The 19,926-nt window shown below is 51.2% G+C and overlaps 8 protein-coding genes across 8 annotated transcripts; 2 read left to right on the top strand and 6 right to left on the bottom strand.

The window, feature by feature from the left end:
* Positions 1 to 12: 12 nt before the first annotated feature.
* Positions 13 to 655, bottom strand: citE-5 (Short chain dehydrogenase citE; the record flags this gene model as incomplete). The annotated part of the gene is made up of 3 exons (XM_037324694.1): positions 13 to 192; positions 248 to 382; positions 458 to 655. 3 exons carry the CDS (start codon positions 653 to 655, stop codon positions 13 to 15), a joined length of 513 nt encoding a protein of 170 aa, XP_037176383.1.
* A 538-nt stretch (positions 656 to 1,193) lies between these two features.
* On the bottom strand, positions 1,194 to 3,243 carry CGCA056_v009446 (putative transporter; the record flags this gene model as incomplete). Its single annotated transcript, XM_037324693.1, has 6 exons — positions 1,194 to 1,622; positions 1,675 to 2,058; positions 2,108 to 2,311; positions 2,374 to 2,549; positions 2,601 to 2,956; positions 3,011 to 3,243. The coding sequence occupies 6 exons, from the start codon at positions 3,241 to 3,243 to the stop codon at positions 1,194 to 1,196; spliced, it is 1,782 nt and encodes a 593-aa protein (XP_037176382.1).
* A 1,523-nt stretch (positions 3,244 to 4,766) lies between these two features.
* CGCA056_v009445 (uncharacterized protein) lies at positions 4,767 to 5,753 on the top strand (the record flags this gene model as incomplete). Its single annotated transcript, XM_037324692.1, has 2 exons — positions 4,767 to 5,579; positions 5,634 to 5,753. The coding sequence occupies 2 exons, from the start codon at positions 4,767 to 4,769 to the stop codon at positions 5,751 to 5,753; spliced, it is 933 nt and encodes a 310-aa protein (XP_037176381.1).
* Positions 5,754 to 5,963: 210 nt separating this feature from the next.
* CGCA056_v009444 (uncharacterized protein) lies at positions 5,964 to 6,797 on the bottom strand (the record flags this gene model as incomplete). Its single annotated transcript, XM_037324691.1, has 1 exon — positions 5,964 to 6,797. One exon carries the CDS (start codon positions 6,795 to 6,797, stop codon positions 5,964 to 5,966), a length of 834 nt encoding a protein of 277 aa, XP_037176380.1.
* A 2,181-nt stretch (positions 6,798 to 8,978) lies between these two features.
* Positions 8,979 to 10,642, top strand: PM20D2 (Peptidase M20 domain-containing protein 2; the record flags this gene model as incomplete). The annotated part of the gene is made up of 7 exons (XM_037324690.1): positions 8,979 to 9,122; positions 9,199 to 9,491; positions 9,544 to 9,692; positions 9,775 to 9,976; positions 10,032 to 10,287; positions 10,344 to 10,442; positions 10,502 to 10,642. 7 exons carry the CDS (start codon positions 8,979 to 8,981, stop codon positions 10,640 to 10,642), a joined length of 1,284 nt encoding a protein of 427 aa, XP_037176379.1.
* Positions 10,643 to 10,958: 316 nt separating this feature from the next.
* CGCA056_v009442 (uncharacterized protein) lies at positions 10,959 to 13,536 on the bottom strand (the record flags this gene model as incomplete). The annotated part of the gene is made up of 3 exons (XM_037324689.1): positions 10,959 to 11,550; positions 11,601 to 12,743; positions 12,800 to 13,536. 3 exons carry the CDS (start codon positions 13,534 to 13,536, stop codon positions 10,959 to 10,961), a joined length of 2,472 nt encoding a protein of 823 aa, XP_037176378.1.
* A 433-nt stretch (positions 13,537 to 13,969) lies between these two features.
* CGCA056_v009441 (Neutral protease 2-like protein) lies at positions 13,970 to 15,102 on the bottom strand (the record flags this gene model as incomplete). Its single annotated transcript, XM_037324688.1, has 2 exons — positions 13,970 to 14,832; positions 14,901 to 15,102. 2 exons carry the CDS (start codon positions 15,100 to 15,102, stop codon positions 13,970 to 13,972), a joined length of 1,065 nt encoding a protein of 354 aa, XP_037176377.1.
* Positions 15,103 to 17,624: 2,522 nt separating this feature from the next.
* amdS-4 (Acetamidase) lies at positions 17,625 to 19,469 on the bottom strand (the record flags this gene model as incomplete). The annotated part of the gene is made up of 5 exons (XM_037324687.1): positions 17,625 to 17,734; positions 17,787 to 17,927; positions 17,981 to 18,637; positions 18,699 to 19,110; positions 19,173 to 19,469. The coding sequence occupies 5 exons, from the start codon at positions 19,467 to 19,469 to the stop codon at positions 17,625 to 17,627; spliced, it is 1,617 nt and encodes a 538-aa protein (XP_037176184.1).
* Positions 19,470 to 19,926: the final 457 nt, after the last annotated feature.

Genomic DNA, 19,926 nt, shown 5'->3' with positions numbered 1-19,926 from the left:
CACCGAAATGACTCACAACTTGTCCTTGTTCTCCGAAGCCAAGTACTCTGCTAGCTTCGAAGAGGATATCTTGCTTGCTACATACCCGCCCATGCCCGGTAGCGGAGGCATGATGCTCCCGGCAGTGTTGAGGACGATAATGACTGGCTGAGATGGGCCATCTTGATCCGAAGTGATAACAGCCAACATAGCCTGAGCTAAGGTCAGTAAGCCTTTGATGTTTACTTCGTAAGCCTTTGATGTTTACTTCGAATGCCCTCCAGAGGTCGTCGAGGGGCACCGTTGCCAGAGGGCCCAGAGGTGGGAGGGCTCCAGCTGCGTGTATGACGATGTCGATGCGTCCGTACTTGGAAACGATCTGGCTCAGCGTAGATTTCACAAGCTGTTCGTCGCAGACATCAACAGCAAAACAGGCTGTCCCCGTGTCGAGGCCTTTCTAATGAATGGGCTTGGCAACCTGCTCAAGCAACTCCACTCGGCGGCCGAGCAGAATCAAGGCTTTTGCTCCGGCTGTAGCGAAGGACAACGAAGCGGCGTTCCCAATTCCAGATCCGGCTCCAGTTATGAGGACGACTTTGCCGGCGGCGGAGATCGACGGATTCGTAGCAGAAATTGCCTCGTAGCTTGCGCTGTGGGTAGTCGGAGTGTAAGACATGTCTAACTATGGTACTGATTGATGATGGCAAGTGTGATTTGATGTGGCAGGAGTAATTCTTTCAGATCCTTGGGAGACGGTAGCTGGATCTTTATAGGAAAATATGTGGCCCGACAAATTTCTGGTTTGCACGCAAAGCCATGGATTTCACGATTGGTCTTCATTCGAGCTTCAGCACATGAAGGACTCCAGGTGGAGTGACGGTATTCTCATTGCAGATGGAGATAGATTGTTATCATAAGCGCGCGGGAAGGAATTGATATTCGCTGTATTTGAAATCGTTTTCAGCTGTTCATACAGACGGGATGACGTCGATTTGCAATCGTCGAAGGTTCACGGACTTAGTGTTTCCTAATACGGCATTTCCTGAAAGAGTAGAATTACGTCCGTTTCTATTGAGTGGGCCACTGTACTGATCACAGCTGCCGACAGCGCCGAATATCCTCAGTCGTATGTCATCCCCGTTGAGATCCTTCGCAGATTCTTGCTTTTCTGGTTACTGATGCCCGAAGAAATAATTTGCATACTCTTGTCAAGTTTAGCGGTGCACGCTCCCGGCTCTCTGTCTTGGCACCCCATGCTTGCTCTCGCTGAAACGTCTTTCCAAGCCCCATTCCTCCTCCCGAGAACCTTCAGGGAGGCCGGGTTTGCCACCTAAACTCGCCAGCACCATTTTATTCGTTGCTGTGAAATCATCCAGTATCTGCAACTCTTTCTGGGTGAACCATCTCGGCACTAACACAACTCTCATGGGGATGAGCAGGATGATCAGAACCGGGAAGCCTATTGCTGCAAGGGTGTGCGAGATAGCTACACACGCCGCAACATCCGCGAATTGTAGGATAATGTAAAGCCAAATCTTGCGACGGCGCACTTGTAGCAACAGCTCGTCGCGTTGAATGAACCGTTTCTCGGAGTGGAGGAACACGAATTTCTGCAAGATGGAGTTTGACTCAATTGATCCCCACTGATTCTCGTTAGTTATCAACCAAAGACGTTGAACGCTACCATAAACTTACTCCGACCACGAAAAATACACCAGCGAATACCGCGGCCGGCATTGTGTGAAGAACGACAAGAAGAGGCCCGGTCATCGTTCCAATCAGGGCAAGCCCCATCAACAGGTGCGACAGTCGCTGCTCGACGACATGCGTTGCGCTGACAATTGGACGGCGGATCTCAGTGTCCTCCCCCTCTGATGTTGGGATGATCTTAAGACTTGTCTTGTAGACTGTCAATGAGTCTGTGTGAACTGGAGCTTGGGGAACAAGGCCATTCGGCATCGGGAGCCCAAGGATGCCTGCGACGAAAGTGGTGCACCCGAGAAGGAAGAAATCCCAATGAAACCCGCCAGGTTTCTGAAGTGGGTATTGGCGAGCTTGTGCTGTAATACTGCTGACATTCTATGAAGTGGTTAGTATGAGTTCTTCGACATCCCGGGTCGCAACTCACATGGTCGTAGTAGAAGAGCAACATGGTCAGGAAACCAAAAGGCATGGCAACAAACACCCACTTGACATCGAGATTCCAGAAGTCGATAAGCCAGTTTCGTGGCTGTGTGGGATGGAACGCTGTCTCTATGGGAACTCTCATAATGTGTGCGTCCTTCAAAGGTCCTGGAATGTGGGAGAAGCCGACCCAGAAGACCGTAGCAAACTGTGGGAATGGAAGTTAGGCAATCACTCAATTGTGGAAAAGAAAATTTGAAGAAGACTTACGACATAGGCATAGTCTGCGAGAATGCCTCGAAAACCGGCTCTCCAGAGAGTGCTAGAGCCAAGCTTTTCCAGCGCGTAGACCGTTCCGAAATAGAGTATGGCAATCAAGCAGGCCAAGTACCCAGCAGCACTGCCCTCAGTAGTAAACTCATTGACTAGTTCCTCAACCCCTTTGACTATAATGATGTGAATAAAGGGTGCCATGTAAAGCAAAGGTGATTACTTACTGATGTAGATGATTCCCACGTACAAGCCAAAGGATTCGCTAGAAAAGTCCGTCACGTAGCGCATGTAGTCGCATCCGTTGAAGATTGCAACTAGCCAGTGGAAGATTGCAGCCCAAATTCCTGTCCAAGCCATGAATTGTGGGTAGATAGAAACGTCATAAATCTTGATGATGTCGTAGATCGTGAAGTTGAAGAGAGAGATAAGGCCGGTGACACCAACTATCGTCAGGGGCTGGGCGCTGAGTGTGCTAAAGACGACGGCGGCAAGTGCCGAGGAGAAGAGCGCTTCGTTGACACCGAAGAATTCGCCAGTTCTTCGATACATGTCGAGGGTGTATGCAATCGCTGGAAGCAGGCTAGACCGGTTAGCTATATTTCGATATAGGCAAAGTTGGAAAGCGTCATCTTACTTGACAAAGTACATCCGGATTGTACTTGCGACTGTGCGATATGTCCATGCATCGGCGACATCGCTCCAGTAGTATGGCAACCTTCGCTTGATATCATGGTAGATACCCCGTCCGGGACGAAGCACCCTCCAGCGTCGCCATCCCTTCTCATCCTCATAGGAGTAGGACATCTTCGTCTCAACTGGCCGCAATTGCGTATCGCTGGAGGTGCTGGACTCTGGCTCTGTTGCCATTATGACCTGTGGCAGAGTAGTGGGACGGATGGGAGAATGTAAGAGCGCCAAGCGTTAGGGGTGCAAAAGAAATAGGATTAAGGGACGCTGCGGCCTCAATGAGAAGTCCTGGATGGTTGGATCTTAGCTATGAGACAGGAAGCTTGTATTATACAGGATGCAAGAGTCAGGCCCAGGCCAGAAATCTTCCGAAAGAAAACATGACTGCAGGGGCAAAGGGTGCGCCGCCGTCTAGAACCGTTGCCCGGCGTGACGTCACAGGATCAAATGTTTCGGCTCCATTCGCAGCATCCGGTATGGGGACTGCCATTGCTTTCGGTATGTCTACCGCCCCGACAAGATATCTGGCTGAGCATGCGAAAGCTGATGCTCCAGAAACGGCCGACTATCTATGAGAACAATCTCCATCACCTATCTACATGGCTGTTATTGAGCCTCCTCGTTCCTCTGCGATTATCCTGTTCGTCGCTAGTCTTCTTCGCTGTAGATGAGATCCGGAAATGCCCGTTCCCTTCAGATCACGCATCATTTGACGCACTCTGCCAAGGGGCGACAGTGCCAAGACTCAGCAGGTCTCTGGGCGGGCAGAACCCAGCCAGTCCCGAAGGAGAATGGGGGGGAATGTACGATTTCGTCCGTATTTGCGGCACTAGCGCTGGACTAATCTTCAGTTTTCTGCCCGGGCAGCATAGACTTAAACGAACCACAGTGGCACCGTGGCAGGTCCCGTCATTCCCTGGCCACCGTGCCCCCAAACCCGCTCACGTAGTGTTGAGCACATCGCTCCAGAGATTTTTCCATTGCACTTGGTGCAGACGAATGATACGATGGGAACTACGTGACTATGATGCTTCATTCAGCCGCAAATCGGAGTACCTTTGCCGACACAGCTGTCTCCTAACCGTTGCCAGTCGAAACAAGAGGTAAACCAGCGTGTTGAGTCGCTCATCACTTTTAGGGTAAGTAAAAGGCATTGCAACAGTTCAGCAGCTGCGAGATACGTGCTGCTCTGAATGGAGAACATTCTATTCCGTCGACACACTCAAGCGATCAGGCGATTGTGATTGATGTGACATTCGCCTCCTGTTCCAACTCAACATAAATATCTCGGCACAATACTTTAATTCAAGATTGCTTGCGACGAACGCTTGGCTTCCGCGCATGTGGCAGACCTTCATTCCACTTTCGTATCTTCGGACTGACGTTCAGTGGCGCCGAGATGAGAGTCGACTTGTGTGTTAAGTTTCCCACCGGACGAGGCTGGTTTCATCCTGGAGAAGAGGTGGAGGGAACGATCGATGTTCATGTGCAACACTCGGTGGCTATTGCCTCTATCATGGTCTCACTTCAAGGTATTCAGTGATATGGTTGGTGCCGGTGGCTCCAGCTGCTAATGGAGACGGCTCTCGGCAGGCTAGACATCAGATGCGCCGCTGTATTGACACCAGATTCCTCCGCCAAGATGCCGCAATCGAACACGACACAACAGTCACGCAAGGTAAGTATTCTGAAGCACACAGCGCATGGGCTTGCCGCCTGACAATTGGTGGGAGCAGATTTTCAAGCGGTCGTCACAGATCGCCCAGGCCGCGGGAACTCTGAAGGAGGGGAAGCATTGCTTCCCCCTGTCACTTTGTTTTCCGCATTCCGCAGCTGACCCCCACTGCGAGACCATTTGCCTCCCACCGTCGACAGGGATCAACACTGCCGGCCTGAAAGTTACCGTCGCCTACGTATTGAAAGTGAAAATTCAACGACAAGGGATTCTTCGTTTCAACACTGTTAAGAAAACAGAATTACTCTTCCGGCCCCTGCCTCAATTTCGAGTTATTTCGCCGACCATCGGTGATTGCTCGTGCACTTCTTCCATCGCAGCCGAGGAATTGGAAACTGCGCAGCCGCTGGCGCAGGTCCGGAGTACCCTGCCGGCATACAGCCCTTCCCTGCAGCTGAAGATGACCATTCCGGCGCCGCCGGTGGTATACCCCCATAAGCCCCTAGCGTTGGCTCTGGAGGTTTCCGTTCAACCTGACTTGATGCAGAGGTTGGGGCCAATCTCACTACGGAATCTGGTGCTGCGCCTTCGCACTACTACGGCAGTATGTGTGGGCCAGAGCTCGCGAGAGGACGTCAGGTATGATCCCATTTGCGGTATTGTGGGCGATATACCGATTTCTCCTGCGGAAGGGCAAAATGGCTTTTCTCTTGACCCCGGCATTTGGAAAAGCCACGTCGTCCCACTCGTTTCACCAACCTTTGGATCTTCCGTGCTTTCAATCAGGCATGCTTTGGAGGTTATCTGTGGGGTTTCCACAGGTACACACAAGAGGATTCAGGTATGCCGCCAAAGCGAAAAAGACATAGACATGAACTGACTGCGAAGGTACAAGTGCTTGCGAACGGGCGTTGAGGTAATTATTGCGGATGCAGAGTTCAACGACCCCCCGCCGGCTTATGCCATGATCAATGGTGTTGAGGAACTGGCCTGCTCCTCCAGTGACGACTTATAAAATTGAATTTTCAATCTAGTTCATACTTTAGATGAAATATTAACAAAAGCCATTCTTCGCGATCATCAATGTTCCCATCCTTCCGACGGAATTACACACTGGTCCCAAGTGAAGAATGCTCGGCGAAACGTAATGTTTTGGTCTACAGTGATCAACTTCTTAATCTTTCTATGTTCCATAATGGAGGCACCCTTTGTGCACCATGAACTCTTAAGGGCTTTTGACAGCTCTCTTGCGCCAAAAGTCTGCAACCTCGTAGTCGAGCTTTCTCTGCGTAGGCCCGGCAGCCCAACCACTTGTCCTCAACTCGGCGACCCGGAGCCAGGGAGGCATGGCCTCCTCCCGATTGCCAACCCCGGCGAAGTGAACAAGGAAGTCTCCGGGCCTTGCATGATACGCCTCCAGTTTGACCTGCTCATCCGCTGTGAAGTCCCTCTGTGGACCAGGATAAGCGTTGAACCACCACTGAGGTACCCACGTCACATTGTGTCGAAACTTTTCTTCTTGCAGGAGAAGCTCCATGGCACTTTGCTCCGTAAACTTCAGCTCCACGTCCGGCTTGTAGTGTCGGTAAGACAAGATCGAGTCGAAGAGGTCAACGCTCCACCTGTTGACCCTCAGTAAGAATACCCCGTTGTTCAAACCGTTCCAGTCCGTCGTCGCAAGGAGGTGAATGTTGCCTTTGGGGAACTTGTCTCGCTTGGTGATGTATGCCGGGTCGGGTCCGTTCGCGGCCCACCCAGGAGCAGGGGGCAGGAAACTGGCTGGAGACCTGCAGTTGTCCAGGACGATGGTATCGCGGTCGACCCACATCAACCATTCCAGTCTCTCTTCTTGGGGTTTCGCGAGCTCGTCGAGAAGGATCGAAAGAATGAAGGCAGGTTTATTCCATAGATCGTCGACGATATTTTCGCAGAGGACATGAACATCGGTGCCGTGGATTATGCTGTGAACCAGGTGGGTCCGCAAGGCTCGTTGATAGTGGTGCTGGGGCTCGCCGAATTGAGCGGTGACTGTTGCAATTCGTGGTTTCTCACGATCCATCTCTGCGGAGTTGTTCTTGCAATATTGAATGCTTGTTGACACGTCCTCGGACAGAGAATCATGAATGAACGGGAAACAGTCGTCGTCTCCATGGCAGTGTAAGTGAGAATGTGAAGGCTCCGTCCTACGACGAGGCAGTCTGGTCAGGTAAGGATAGTACATGCAAAACAACTGCATTGTTGCAACCAGTTGAAAGATAATGAACAAAGCCTTTGATGACGGGAAGGCTGTTTGGAATTTCATGATTCGGAAGTTGAAGATTGACAGCAGAGAGGTTGGACGAATGTTTGCATAGACTTCAGCAAAGTTTATGGAAAGTAATCGCACTTTATCCGAATGTCCCACGGTTTTCCCTCATTTCCATTGCGTATGTTTTGACAAGGTTTCGAGACATTGCTTGGCAAGTCTGCGTCAACGTCGTCCTGCTACTGCTCTTGGCCCTTGGCATTGCATTGGCACCCATGAATACGACCAGCCGATCCCACCGCCACGGGACATCAAAGCGGCTCATCCCAGGGCTGAGCAGCTGATTTAATTCTGCCCTGGCAGTGAGTTTTTGCTTGGCCTTATCCCTTGGGAAAGCCCCCTATGTTTGGGGCTCGTTGGTCGATGCGTGGTGATTGGCGGCGTGGATGCTGTGATGGAGCCTGCGAGAGCTCAGCAATCAGGGCCTGAGAACATAAATCGATACAGAGAGGCAGGTTCAGTTTGATTTCCAACGACGCAAAAGTGATTCTTGCTAATTATGACGATTCTCTTTCCCACTTCACGCAAACGTGTTGTTTTCAAGTCACCGTCAACCCCTCGTATCATGCTTCCGGCTACCGACCTTTTAGACAGACAGGAGCGGAACATCGCCTCGCACTAACTGATAATGTAGTATCCACACAACGCTTTTCTTGCTTCTGAGTAATATACGTTTGAGTGAAGAATACTAGGTTTTCTCGTGTATCTTTGTACATGTAGAATAATGTTCACTCGTTAGGCATGGAGGTTTCGCATGCACGACAAACTTGTTAATGAGACGTACAACTTTCTGGAAGCCAGACCGACGAGGCAGATACTGAAATGAGCTAAGGGCGCGAACCGGACTTGCAGATCTCATCACCTTTCATAGCCAAGTAAGTCTCCACAAAAGAAAGGAGCGCATTCTGTTCGTCTGAGTTTGGGTCAAAATCGAGACATCAGCAGACGGCTATGGTTCGTCTATTTGGTGGGTGGGATTGGGTATCCCATTCCGTGCAGGAATAATTTCGAAGAAAACATGCCGGGTCTCAAGCGGTTAACCGCCAGTATGATAATGGGAGGTTTACAAGGAGCCGTCAACAGAAAGGTCCGCGTGGAAATATGGTCAGAGATCAAAAGACAACAAGTTCAACGAAAAGCGACTACATGAAAGCATGAATTTCGATATAATCATATGGATGGTGAATTGAAAGTCAAGATCTTTAGTTAGGTAACTTGTACGTCCTATATTGGTTCCATGGAGAGACGCAGTTAAATCATCTCCCCACTCCCCTAGCTCGAAGTCTTGCTTTGAATGCTTTACAAAGACCTACCTTACTCCAGGGAGATGCGTGATACAGAAAACCAGAAGATTTGTACTATGGCGACGATTGAATGCTAAGTGAGGAAAACCGACAATTGCGTGGTTTATAACGAAACCAGTCGGATAGGAGAACCAGGACCGAGGCTGGACCGGACAAATATTGCCGAAGCTTGGCAGCGGGCCGGCATTGAAGAGCCAAGGACACACTCTCTTTGCAACGATCAAAATTCACATCTACGTAAGGTATTCAGAGAGTGAATTGCGACATAGGAAGTAGCATTGCAAATACCCGAGCTATCGGCTAGTTCAAGGCGCGGGCAACTCGTCCGATTGTCGGCTGAAGCCTACAATCTGGTAACATTACCTAGGATTGATTTAGCAGGTCAACTCAACTACATCTAGGTTGCGGGGTAACAGGGCGTTTCCTACGAATACAGTGTCGTTGCCAAGACCTATCAACCCCATATGCCAAGAACCCCATTGATACGATATCGGAGTGTAACAATTGACCATGAGCGACGCAAGTTACAACTTAAATCCCACGCTGTTATTTTGTTGATTATTGCATCCTTGACGATCATGCCTTGTCTCTCAACTTGGAAATTGGCACCGGTAGCTTGGATATCGTAATAATGCGGTCTTTACTGAAATCCACAGTCGTCTTTCTCGCGTCAAGCACTCTCCTACACACGTGCGTCAATTGCCAAGAGCTAGCGGATCAAGTTTTTGCTGCCATTGACGCCCGAAATGATGGTCTGAGAACCCTCAATACGGAGGTGAGACATCGATAGTCAACAGGCTACGATTCCGAAGAGAACCCCTCGGGCTATGTTTTCTAACAGAATCACAAAGATTTGGGAGAATCCGGAGATAGGATACCAAGAAGTCCACGCACATCAGGTTCTCACCGACTTCCTCGAAGAGCAGGGGTTCAAAGTCACTCGCAGCGCCTACAACCTGAGCACCGCCTTTAGAGCCGAGTTCTCCAACGGTGAAGGACGTGCCGTGTCGTTTAACTCTGAATTTGACGCTCTTCCAGGTTTGGGACACGCTTGTGGGCATAACCTCATCGCCACTGTCGGTGTTGCAGCGGCAATCGGTGTGAAGGATGCACTAGAGAACGGTAACGTGAAAGGTTCGGTGGTGTGAGTACACTTCCCCTCCACTCGGAATCGTGAATTGACAGTGATATTACAGTCTTCTAGGTACTCCTGCCGAGGAAGGGGGTGGTGGTAAGGTGAAAATGCTTGAGGCTGGCGCGTATAACGGCCTTGATTGCAGCTTGATGGCTCATCCAGGAAACTCCGACTATGCTGCTTGGGGTAGAACTCTGGCTTCTTGGCGTGGTAACGTCTCTTGGACTGGAGGCAAGTGACCGCTACATTAAGCTCTTGTTGATGAATCTCGCTTACCGTGGCTCGATGATAGTTGCTGCACATGCGGCCGCAGCCCCGTGGGCTGGTCAGAATGCTCTGGACGGCTTCGTTGCTGCTTATCAGATGGCCGGGCTGTTCCGCCAGCAACTTCAACCTTCTGACAGAATCCATCATGTTGTCACGAAGGGATGGTCCGTGGCAAATATCATTCCGGACTACATTGAAAGTCAGTGGGGTGTGAGAGGAAACACCAGGTAGGTTTACCATCAGTGTCCATTCCTCTCAGCCTTGCCGTTGACTGACTGTCAGACCACGACGCGACGTTGTCCTCGACCAGGTGCAGTCTATCCTGTACGCGTCCGGCAACGGGACGAACACTACTGTGGAGATCACTCCATTCCAAGACTACTGGGACCAGAACCCCAGTTTCCAACTTGCAAGCACTTTCTACCAACACCAGATGAAGTACCTTGACCCGGCCAATGACCCGAAGACGGCCAATTTCACCGTATCTTCACCTGAAGACTCACGTCGAGATGGAGGGGCCTCCGCGTCCTCTGATCAGGTACATTCATATACCGCATGTGTTGAATAAGACATCTTCTGAACTGCGGTATACAGGGCAACGTGTCTTGGTTCCTTCCGGCTATTCAAGTTGGCTTCCCCGTTGGTGGAGGTGCTCCCGTACATAACGCTGGCTTCCGAGAGCTCGCCGGAACGGTACGTTTTTATTTTTGTTGAGAAACACAACGTGTGTGAGATCGCTAATCAAAATCTAGGACTTTGCCCACGAATCAGCCATCCAGACTGCCAAGATTCTAGCACTGACCGGTCTCGAGGTGTTGCAGAACGAGACTTATGCGGAGACCATGTGGGAGGAGTGGAGAGCTATGATCGAAGAGGTGTCGGTCTCCGTGTAGACAAAAACAAGCTTACATAGGATGAAAATGACAGCGCGTTGTGTAATGCTCATGTTGACCGAGGCATCCTGAAAGAGGGAGAGGACATAATGACTTAGCAACAATAGGTCGAGAGAGACCGTTGACGAATTTCGAGAACACTGGCTGCGATCATTTCAGTCATACACTTTCTCTTATCCCGTTCTCAGCGATGCCGGCGTAAATTGGCTTTTCTATGATCATCATCCCGCACCACAAATCAGTCAAGAGCGATTCGCGTTGCAGTCCTCCACCAGAGTCAATATTCTCGCTCCCGTGGTCAAGGCTCCCCATGTTTCTACGCTACTCCCTCCTCGCTTCCCAATGCAATCAACCCATGAGTCACGGTTGCGTTCTCCCACCCAACTTGACTGATCTCGGCAATGTTGATGCGGTATGCGACTCCGTCGGGTCTGCGTGCAACTTGCAATGCAACCCGCTTCTTCTCAAACTCTGGGGGCGCTGTGTTTTCTGCGATGACTACAAACTCGTAGTCTTCACTCTTACTTGCACCAACAGCAAAACTTTCTTTGCATCGGCCAGTTTCGCCAACTACCCTGCCATCGGAGTTAATGATGTGCTGGACGTAGTATGCATGTTGGTTTCTTTCAAGCGGGTTCCAGCCAGGCTGCCAAAGGTCTGACTTGATCGGTTCGGTCACCCGAAAACGCGCCGATTCAGCCCAGAAAAACAAAATCTGATCCTCTGGTATTTTATCGAGTATTTCAGTCGTCAAATCAGGGTAGTGATTCTTGATCATGTCACGGGAAACTGCAGAGCTTCCACGTGCGACAGGTGGGTTTTTAGGATTATCCAAGAACAAGAGGCGGACTTGAACTAGTCTCAATGGTTCGCGTCTCATGATGTAGCAAGAAATGACGGGATCCAGCCTTTGTTTTCGTCAGCGATTTTGACCATTGGTTTTCCTGGCAGAGCTTACCCGGCTTCAACATGGCGATCTTCAATCGTCAGCCCAATAGGGCCTTTCCAGCCAATCCAGCTCCAGCTGGGGAACGGGACCTTCTTCTTAAGAGATGTCGTCGGTAGAGTAGTCAGGGCTGAACGCCTTCTCACCCCCTCCAAGTTTGGCTCCCAGCATAAGCCGAGTTCGAATCTTGAAGTCGGAAGGCCCCATAAGAATTGCTCTCCTGAAATCTCTTGTGCCTGTTGAATGATAGCTGAGAAGGCATTGTAAGCATCACCTTCCCCAGTGAGCTCTCTGTTCGAATAGTCACGTGCGAGACGATGCAGCTTGTGCCACATCTGATCACCATCAATCTCAGACGCGTACCGGTCTCTGTATGCCGAATTGAGATAGGATTCGGAACCTGACAAGTTGAACCACGAAACAACTGCAGAGGCCTCCGAGTTGGTCTCCTCACTCCAGTGTGACTCGCAACAAGCCCAGGTGATTTGCTCGTCAAGAAACGTTATGCTCCTTCGTGAGACGGCTCGTTCTTGCAATGTCCACCCTCTAGAGGACCACGTCGTCTCCGAGTTGAAGTTTGAAAATCGGCTCGATGTATGGCTCAATGTAGACAATAGGGATATCTCCTCCTCGGATGTTGATGTTCGTATTGTAATTTCCTTCTGCATTCGCTTTCGGTCGGTTGAAATGCCAGGTAAACCGGCGTGAGAGTCTTTGCCGCTCGCAGCAATGATGGTGAGCAGGGCATTGGCGTATATGTCCGCCATTTTGCCGATCTGCACTGCTTTGTCCTCATCGCTATCCTGAATGATACAGAGAGCATCTACCCATATGAACCGAGTCCCCATGTCTTTCGTGAATTTGCAGGCGTCCTCAATGGTTTGAGAGAGGTTGCCTTTTAGCGAGTCTTTTTTTAGTAGGTTGTTGCGATTCGCCTTGAATAACATCTTTTTCTGGGGGGCTTTTCCCCACACATAGCTCAAAGTCATGTAGTTCAGACTTTTGAGCTGTACGTTTCTGCGTTCTACAATTGCCATCGTTTCTACATCTATGAGGCGAAACAGTGGCATATAACCAGGAATATTTGCAACATATAGTTTTGCGAAGAGGTTGCGCCAAAGCCTTGCGATTGCGAGACAAAAGACAAACAAAAGGCTTCGATATCAGGTCAGTCTTTGATGAGAACTTGCGCTGTAACGTAACACACTGACCTGGAGCCTACATCTCCGTCTTGATCTTCGTCTCGATCTTCCACTTGTGCAGAACCACACGATGAGGTGTGCATTTCCTTGCAATGTTTAACCCATTGAATTGGAAGACGCATGTCCACCTTAGATGGCCTCTTTCTCCCCGCAAAAAGGATGTCGCCTGGGTTATGAGGGCCTCCAAAGAAGGTTTCCACTTCGAAGGAATCCTGCGATCTTGCGGCATCATACGTCTGAAAGCAGTGAAATATCCGCTTCCAAGACGCCTCCTTGAAACCCACGCGTCCAGGGTTTAGTCCGTTCGTGCTGTTCTCGTCGAAAGGAATGAAGTAAATCGCCAGACGTCTCATGATAAACTCCGGATTCGCCTCTCCGGGCTTAGCTCCTTCCCAAGCAGTACCCTTCGGAGGTTGTAAGGCCCCGGCAATGTCACATGTAGCATAGCACAAAGGATCCTTCAAGCCAACTGCCTCCAATGTTGTCAGCTCATCTTCATACTGAATAAGGACCTTTTTGACAGCTTTGCAAAAGACACAAGTGTCCGCCGAGGCACGGATTCGGTCCGCGCGACCCAAGGTCCAACTCGGGTCGCCATCGATGGGTTGGCCAAATTTGAGAGGAAATCGGTCCTCAGTAGGCCTTTCACCAGCGTTGAGAGAGTCGATCTCGGCTGCAGTAGGATTGCGGAGATAGCTAAAGTCGATGAGAGAGCAGTACTCGCAAAGCTTAGTGACAGAAGCCATCTTGGCTGGAGTAGGTACCTAGAAGCAGTAGGTAAAATCGTTGAAATTGTTTCCCTTGTGCGGAGAAAGCTGCAAAAGTAATCAGGCTCGAAGGCGAGCAGGCTACGAGCGATAAATGGGTCAGGCAACCAAGTTCCACGAATCATTATCTCATTGGTGATCTGAAGTGGGCACATGAAGGCATTCACTTGGCACACAGCCTGATTTGTCGCCTGTGTAACATGCACCGGGAAAACCAATCGGAAGGTCAGGAGTATAATCATCAAATGCTCCATTGTTTTTCAAAATATGTAACTGAAGGCGAGAACAGATTAACTACACGAATCCACCCAGATGAGCCCTTCAGCGAGGCACTCAAGTACCGTCAACCTCGCGCCTCCCATCCGGTCACCACACCCCCTCTGATCTCGTGAAATTCGTAAGTCGCAAAGATTTAGCCGACGGTGCAGCCACCGAGGCGGACGCTCTCAGCGTACATCTCGTAGGTGTCGGCGTTGGCGGCAGCCCTGGTAGCAGACAGAGCCTGGGCAGCGACGTAGCCGTAGCCGTAATCGCCGGTGCCGTACAAGTGGGTCATCTCGTGGAGGATGCTGCCGGCGCGGTCGTAGTCGTCGCCGGAGCACTGAGACGCAAGCTCGGGGAAGCCCCAGAAGCCGTTGTTGGGGCAGGGGACGATGACGTTGTCGTCGGGGACGGTGTACAGCAGGGCGGAGCCGTCGGTGCAGTCGCTGTAGGTGTCTGTGCAGGAGATCTTGGGGGAGGTGGTCTGGACGCCGGCAACGTCGTTGTAGATGGTCTGGACCTTGGAGACGACGGAGGTGGACTTGAACCAGGTGGTGTAGTAGTAGGAAGAGGTGCCAGCAGCGGTGGAGGCGGCCTTGGCCATGGAGATGGCGTTGCTGACGCTGGTCTTCAGAGCGGAAGTCTGAGAAGCGGAGCAAGAGGAGTAGGTGATGGAGCGCTTCTCGACGCGGGAGCGGGTGGCGCTGTTGCGGCGGGAGATGTGCTGCTCGGCGACAACGGCCTGGTCGGGAGTGACCGCGACCTCGCCGGAGGTGACATCGTCGCAAGAGGCGAGGCTCTTGAAGTCGGCAGGAGCCTCAGCGCCAGTGGCGTAGCGGAAGCCCTGGATGGCGGTGATCTTGGCCTCGTCGATGCCCTCGAGCTTGTAGCTCTTGGCGGCGTTGACGGAGACGGTGACAGTCTCGCCAGCATCGATCTTCTGGAAAGCGCTGGCGTCAAGGCCCTGGCGCTTGTAGTTGACGTAGATGCCCTGGAAGGGGAGAGCGTTGCCCTCTGTGTCGAGTTAGTTCATGTCCTGCATGTAACAATCTGCCAATCGTCGGATTGGAGTGTGAACTTACCGGCATCGGTCACAAGGAGATCCTTGGTGGCATGGTCGCTGAAGACCGTGTTGCCCTTGAAGACCTGGAGAGTCTCGGAGCCGGTGTTGGTGACAGCGACGCTGACAACGTGGGCATCAGAGTTGGAGATCTGGACCGAGAGGGGGCAGGTGGCCGAGGCGGCACCAGCCAGGAGGGCGACGGAGAGGGCTTTGGCAACCATGTTGATCGATGGACTGGAGTGTCGAGCGGTGGCTGGAGAGACAAGAAAAGAACACGATGTTGAGCGAAAACTGCTTCGCTATATATACTCGATGCTCCCCATTCTTGGCAGTCTCAACAGCCGTTCGCGAATATGGGCGCAGATAAGGCATACCGGAGGCATTGCCACGTCAAGGAGGTGAATCCACGTTGAAAATCACCATGGTGCAGCTTCTCAGCCGTTGAGAATCGTAAGGCCGATGCAATCTAAGCTTGTTTTGGAAGGAGACGAATCAAGGGTACCCTCATGCAAGACATATGGGCCAAGCATGAGTTTATTCAAGAAAAGCTTCGGAAAGACCAGCCAGGACGAGGAGGTGCGGACGCACCGTGGGTAGCATGCATGGGAAAGGCAACCAAGCAAATCAGTGGGGTGGGTAGTGATGCATCTTGTGATGTCGGCATGTGGGCGGAGAGAAGAGACGGGAGCACGGGAAGAGGAGCAATTGGGTGTTTATGTTGTGGTTCCACGCTTTCCGCTAAGCAAGTTAGGAAGGCTCATTGCGGCGGTTCATCTCAAAAATGGTAGGTGCCATGGGGTAATATCCAGGGGCAGGGAGCCAGGGACCAGCGGTCGAATCATTAGCATGGATTACATATAAGATATTCGCAAACAGGCGGAGTATTGGGGTTCTGCGGCGATGTCCGTTATCAGTGCACTTGAATCAAGGTTATTTTTTCAGTATTCCCGTCGAAAGCTACGTAAACCTAATTGCGGTAGCTCCCGGCGCGGGCCCGGGAATAGCGACGAGATACCGAGGCAACGAACTGCTCGGATGTGCCCCGTTTGAGTGGACGCTGTAGCCTATGTTTCTATCTCGCCAGGACGACATGTAGACTTCACTGTTGCTTGTATTCGCGGGCAAAGAGCGCATTGAACAGAGCAATAACTTGCAATTTGGACGAGTGGGTTAAATGTTGAACGTGTCCTCGAGATGGGCTGCAATTGGCGAGCGGTGAAATGGGATGAACCTCGGCCATCAATGATCCTAGTCAGATGAGGGGACAGGCCAGCAGTGAAAGCACAGCCGGCGTAGGTCCACTTGAGCGATGTTTTTAGCAGTTCGGGAACGGCCGATCATACCAGAAAGGAAACTGAGATGGGATAGGAGCGAGAGCCTGAGGATCATGTCATGTCGGCGCTTCGCCGTCACCGACTCAGGAAGCTTGTCCATCATAGCACTGATTGCACTGAGGTAAATAGTGAACACCCCCACCATTTTTCAACTGCTGATCCGCTCTTGTTGCTCGTCCTATCATCATATTTGGAGCCGACGACTCAGAAAATCCATCTTCACTTGTTCCAAGACTCCAAAGCCACGATGTGTATTGTAAAAAGAAGAGAAACATTCAAATGACGTTCAATTTAGGTCCGCATCCTGCATTGTGGGTTGAAGATGGCAGTCCAGCCAAGGGCAGCCAAGATCCTTGGCTGGCGGGATGTGATCGCCAAGGGTCTTGGCCAGGTGCATCAATCGTCTTGGCCGCATGACCCCCGGTTCGCTGGATCGTTTGCGAGGGGAGGAACAAGGGAACCAGATTTTTGAAATGACGAATAGTTGCCAATGGCTCGCTTCAATCTCATCTGTTTTGCCTTAGATCATGCCACGGGCGCTGACGCCTTATTATTTATTAACAACATTTTGCGACCGTAGAAATGTTGTTTTATGTCTCCATGAAGACTAAAAACAATTTGCGTGGCACAATTGAAGGACGCAGATCAGCAATGTTTACAGGTTTTTCACGTCGCTTTCGGTGCAAGCAAATGATAAGGCCTTCATCTGTCTTCATCTTAGGGCTATTATCCAAATCGAGAGGGTTCACCAAGTTTGCTGCAAGGCTTCTGACATGCATGGCATGTAGTACTTTTGAATAGTTCCGTGAGACATGTTCACTAAGTCTGTTAACAATGATTACTGATGGCGTGAAAGGTAGCACCTGCCAAGCAACCAAATGACACCATGTGCAACCTCCATGCACCAGATGTAGGTTTAGAGAGCCCGGACGTCGATAATATGGATTCATGCATTTCCCTGCGTGTACAAAAACCAACCTTATTTTCCAATGGTATGACCTCTACATGGGGATGCAATGCATTTAGACGCAAGTTAGCTGGTTGCTCTGTTGCTATGATGAGGTCTATCCCTGGGTTCCTTCATGAAGGAATAATTGCTTGTATATTTCATGAAACGCCAGGCAACTTTGAAAGCTTCCTGCTTCCCAATCATGCTAAGTTTGCGTATTTAAGAACAAACTTACGCAAGAATCGGTTTCTGTTACTAAAACAAATTGAATCCTTCACGTCAAGATAAACTGAAACTTGGGTGGTGGTTATCTTCACTTGGAGTTACCCCTTTTCTTTTTTCTTTCTTTTTTCAAGCGTTCTTGGACGCTTGCGGATTCGCAACTCACACATATGGGATAAAGTCACCTCGAAGTTGACGATAATGAAGACGTATTATTCTATTTGTCTATTGACTCTGTTCAAATAACCTCTAGTACTTGTTTGACCATGGCGATTGCCTTCTCTTCCTCTAGGCGTCTAGCAACAAGTTGCAAGCTGATTGGCATTCCATGAACATCGTTCGGGTTGTCTGCAATAGTGGTTAGCGATGATAGATGAGATTCTGTTTTTATTGTACTCACATTCGGCATGTACTGCTTCGCAGACCGGTCCCAACGGCGTGTCTCCTGAGCTGGGTGCGTCCACACTCTTATCCGCAGACAAGCCAGTAGGGAAAGACACGCAAGAATAATCCAGCACGTTGTAGACACCGGTATATCCCACTGCATCATTGTTAGCACCTTTTTCTCACTTCTAGTCAAAGGATACAACTCACCATGCTTGAAAGTGCCGTTCTTGACACTTGTAAATGGCGTTGTAGGGCACAAGATAGCGTCAATGCCCGCCGCAACCCACCGATCGAGGTACCTCTTCTGGAACGCCGTCCTCTGCAGGTGAAGTTGCCACATATCATATGTGCCGAGCTCCTTTGCCTTGGAGTAGGCTGCCATCTCAGGCCTCCACGGCTCTTCCGTCTTATCCAACTCCTTCTTGATGGAAATACCGCCGTCCGCGACGAACATGCGGTCAAGCAGACTCAGTCCCTCCTTCTGGTCCTTCGGGTCCCACTCAACAATCTCGTGACCTGCTGCCTTGAGCTTCTCGACGGTCTCATGGAGGGCGCGTGCAACGGGAGGAGTCGGCCTGACCATGCCGTCGTTCCACATGACAGCAATCTTAAGCTTGCTGGGGAGTTCGACATCTCTCCACGCGATTGGGACGCAGCGAGGGTCATATTGCCACGTTTGGCGGTTGACGACTGTCTTGCTGTAAAGCTCGAGGTCGGTGATCGTTCGGGTCATCGGGCCGTTGACGGACTGAACTGCTTCTTGGCCGCCCATGCCGGATCGGCAGCCGAGAGTGGGGAAGCGGCCGAATGAGGGGCGGAGGGTGAAGATGCCGGTGCACGCGGCAGGAATGCGCAGGGAGCCACCTGAAAAATGCTGATTAGCAATCACAACGAAAAAGGAGTCGCCAAAGTTGTCGAGACGTACCAATATCAGTGCCGATGCCCCAAGGGCTGCCCTTCATCACGATCAGAGCAGACTCTCCACCCGAACTTCCACCACTAGTGAGATTCCTGTTCCTCGGGTTGACAGTTCTTCCAAACACATTGTTGACCGATTCGGCGATCATCATCGCTGTAGGAACGTTCGTCTTGACGTAGAACACGGCACCAGCCTCTTCCAACAGTGTCGCCAGCGCAGCATCGTACTCGGCCGGGCTACCCACGTATGAGGCGATTCCTACAGTGGCGTCCAAACCCTTCAGATTGAAGTTGTCCTTGAGCGAGATCGGCAATCCATGGAAAGGTCCTACTGGTTTACCGGTGCGCTCCAGGTGCTCATCGAGAGCCTGTGCCGTTGCGAAGGCGCGGTCAAAGCATGTTTCAGAGAGGCAGTTTGTCTTTTGAACGCGAATGTCAGCGCCAGTTGATTCTATGTCCACACGCGCAATCTCAGACTTACCAGTTGATGCGCCGCCGCAGCGCGCTTGCAAAAAGCCTTGGTGACGTCGATAGACTTGAGTTCTCCAGACGCAAGCTTGGGAAGAAGCTCAGCGGCGTTGAGTTCGGTGATGACAAGCTCTTTCGGGGTGAACCAGCCCGATGTCTCAGGCCACCCCGTGACGTCCTCCTGGAACTCTGGAGGGAGCAGGTCCTGCGGGATGCGCCATTCTGAGGGGATCGATGATGCGAGGGCCTCGCGCTTCTTGGCACCAGCCAATTCCCAGGGAGCGGAACCTTCCGTCTTAAGACTGCCCATGATGTCGTATTAAATTCGGTAACGATTTTCCGTATCGCGGCGCGCAAGTTCGAGTGTGCAAGACAGTTCACGATAAGAGAGATTCTTCAACGCGCGCACCGAGACACGTCAAAGTTGTTAAATACAAGCATGCGCGGCTACCGGGGGCATAAGAATCCTCCTCATGGCGCAATACAGCACCGGTCATCGGTGATGGACTCGGGACGCATCGTCCGAGATCGTGCATCTTGCGAGGGGAAACGACTAGAGCGCGAGCTAACAGTGCCAGAACGGCGCCGCGGAGACTGTGAGGGGGGCCCAGGGGATCCATTTCACGATTTGGGGTCAATCGCTGGGGGGTGGGTGTCTCGGCAAGATAAGACGGCGGCCCGGGAAACTCAGCGCTGGGCATCCGTCCCGTCTTGTCTGTTGCTACCAGGCTGCCGGGGTATCATTATCCAGTCCCGGCAGTGATAAA

The sequence above is a fragment of the Colletotrichum aenigma genome (genome assembly GCF_013390185.1).
Source record: "Colletotrichum aenigma strain Cg56 chromosome Unknown KSG_Cg56_contig06, whole genome shotgun sequence".
Classification (NCBI taxonomy): Eukaryota; Fungi; Ascomycota; class Sordariomycetes; order Glomerellales; family Glomerellaceae; genus Colletotrichum; species Colletotrichum aenigma.
This window is presented reverse-complemented; position numbering and strand designations above follow the sequence as displayed.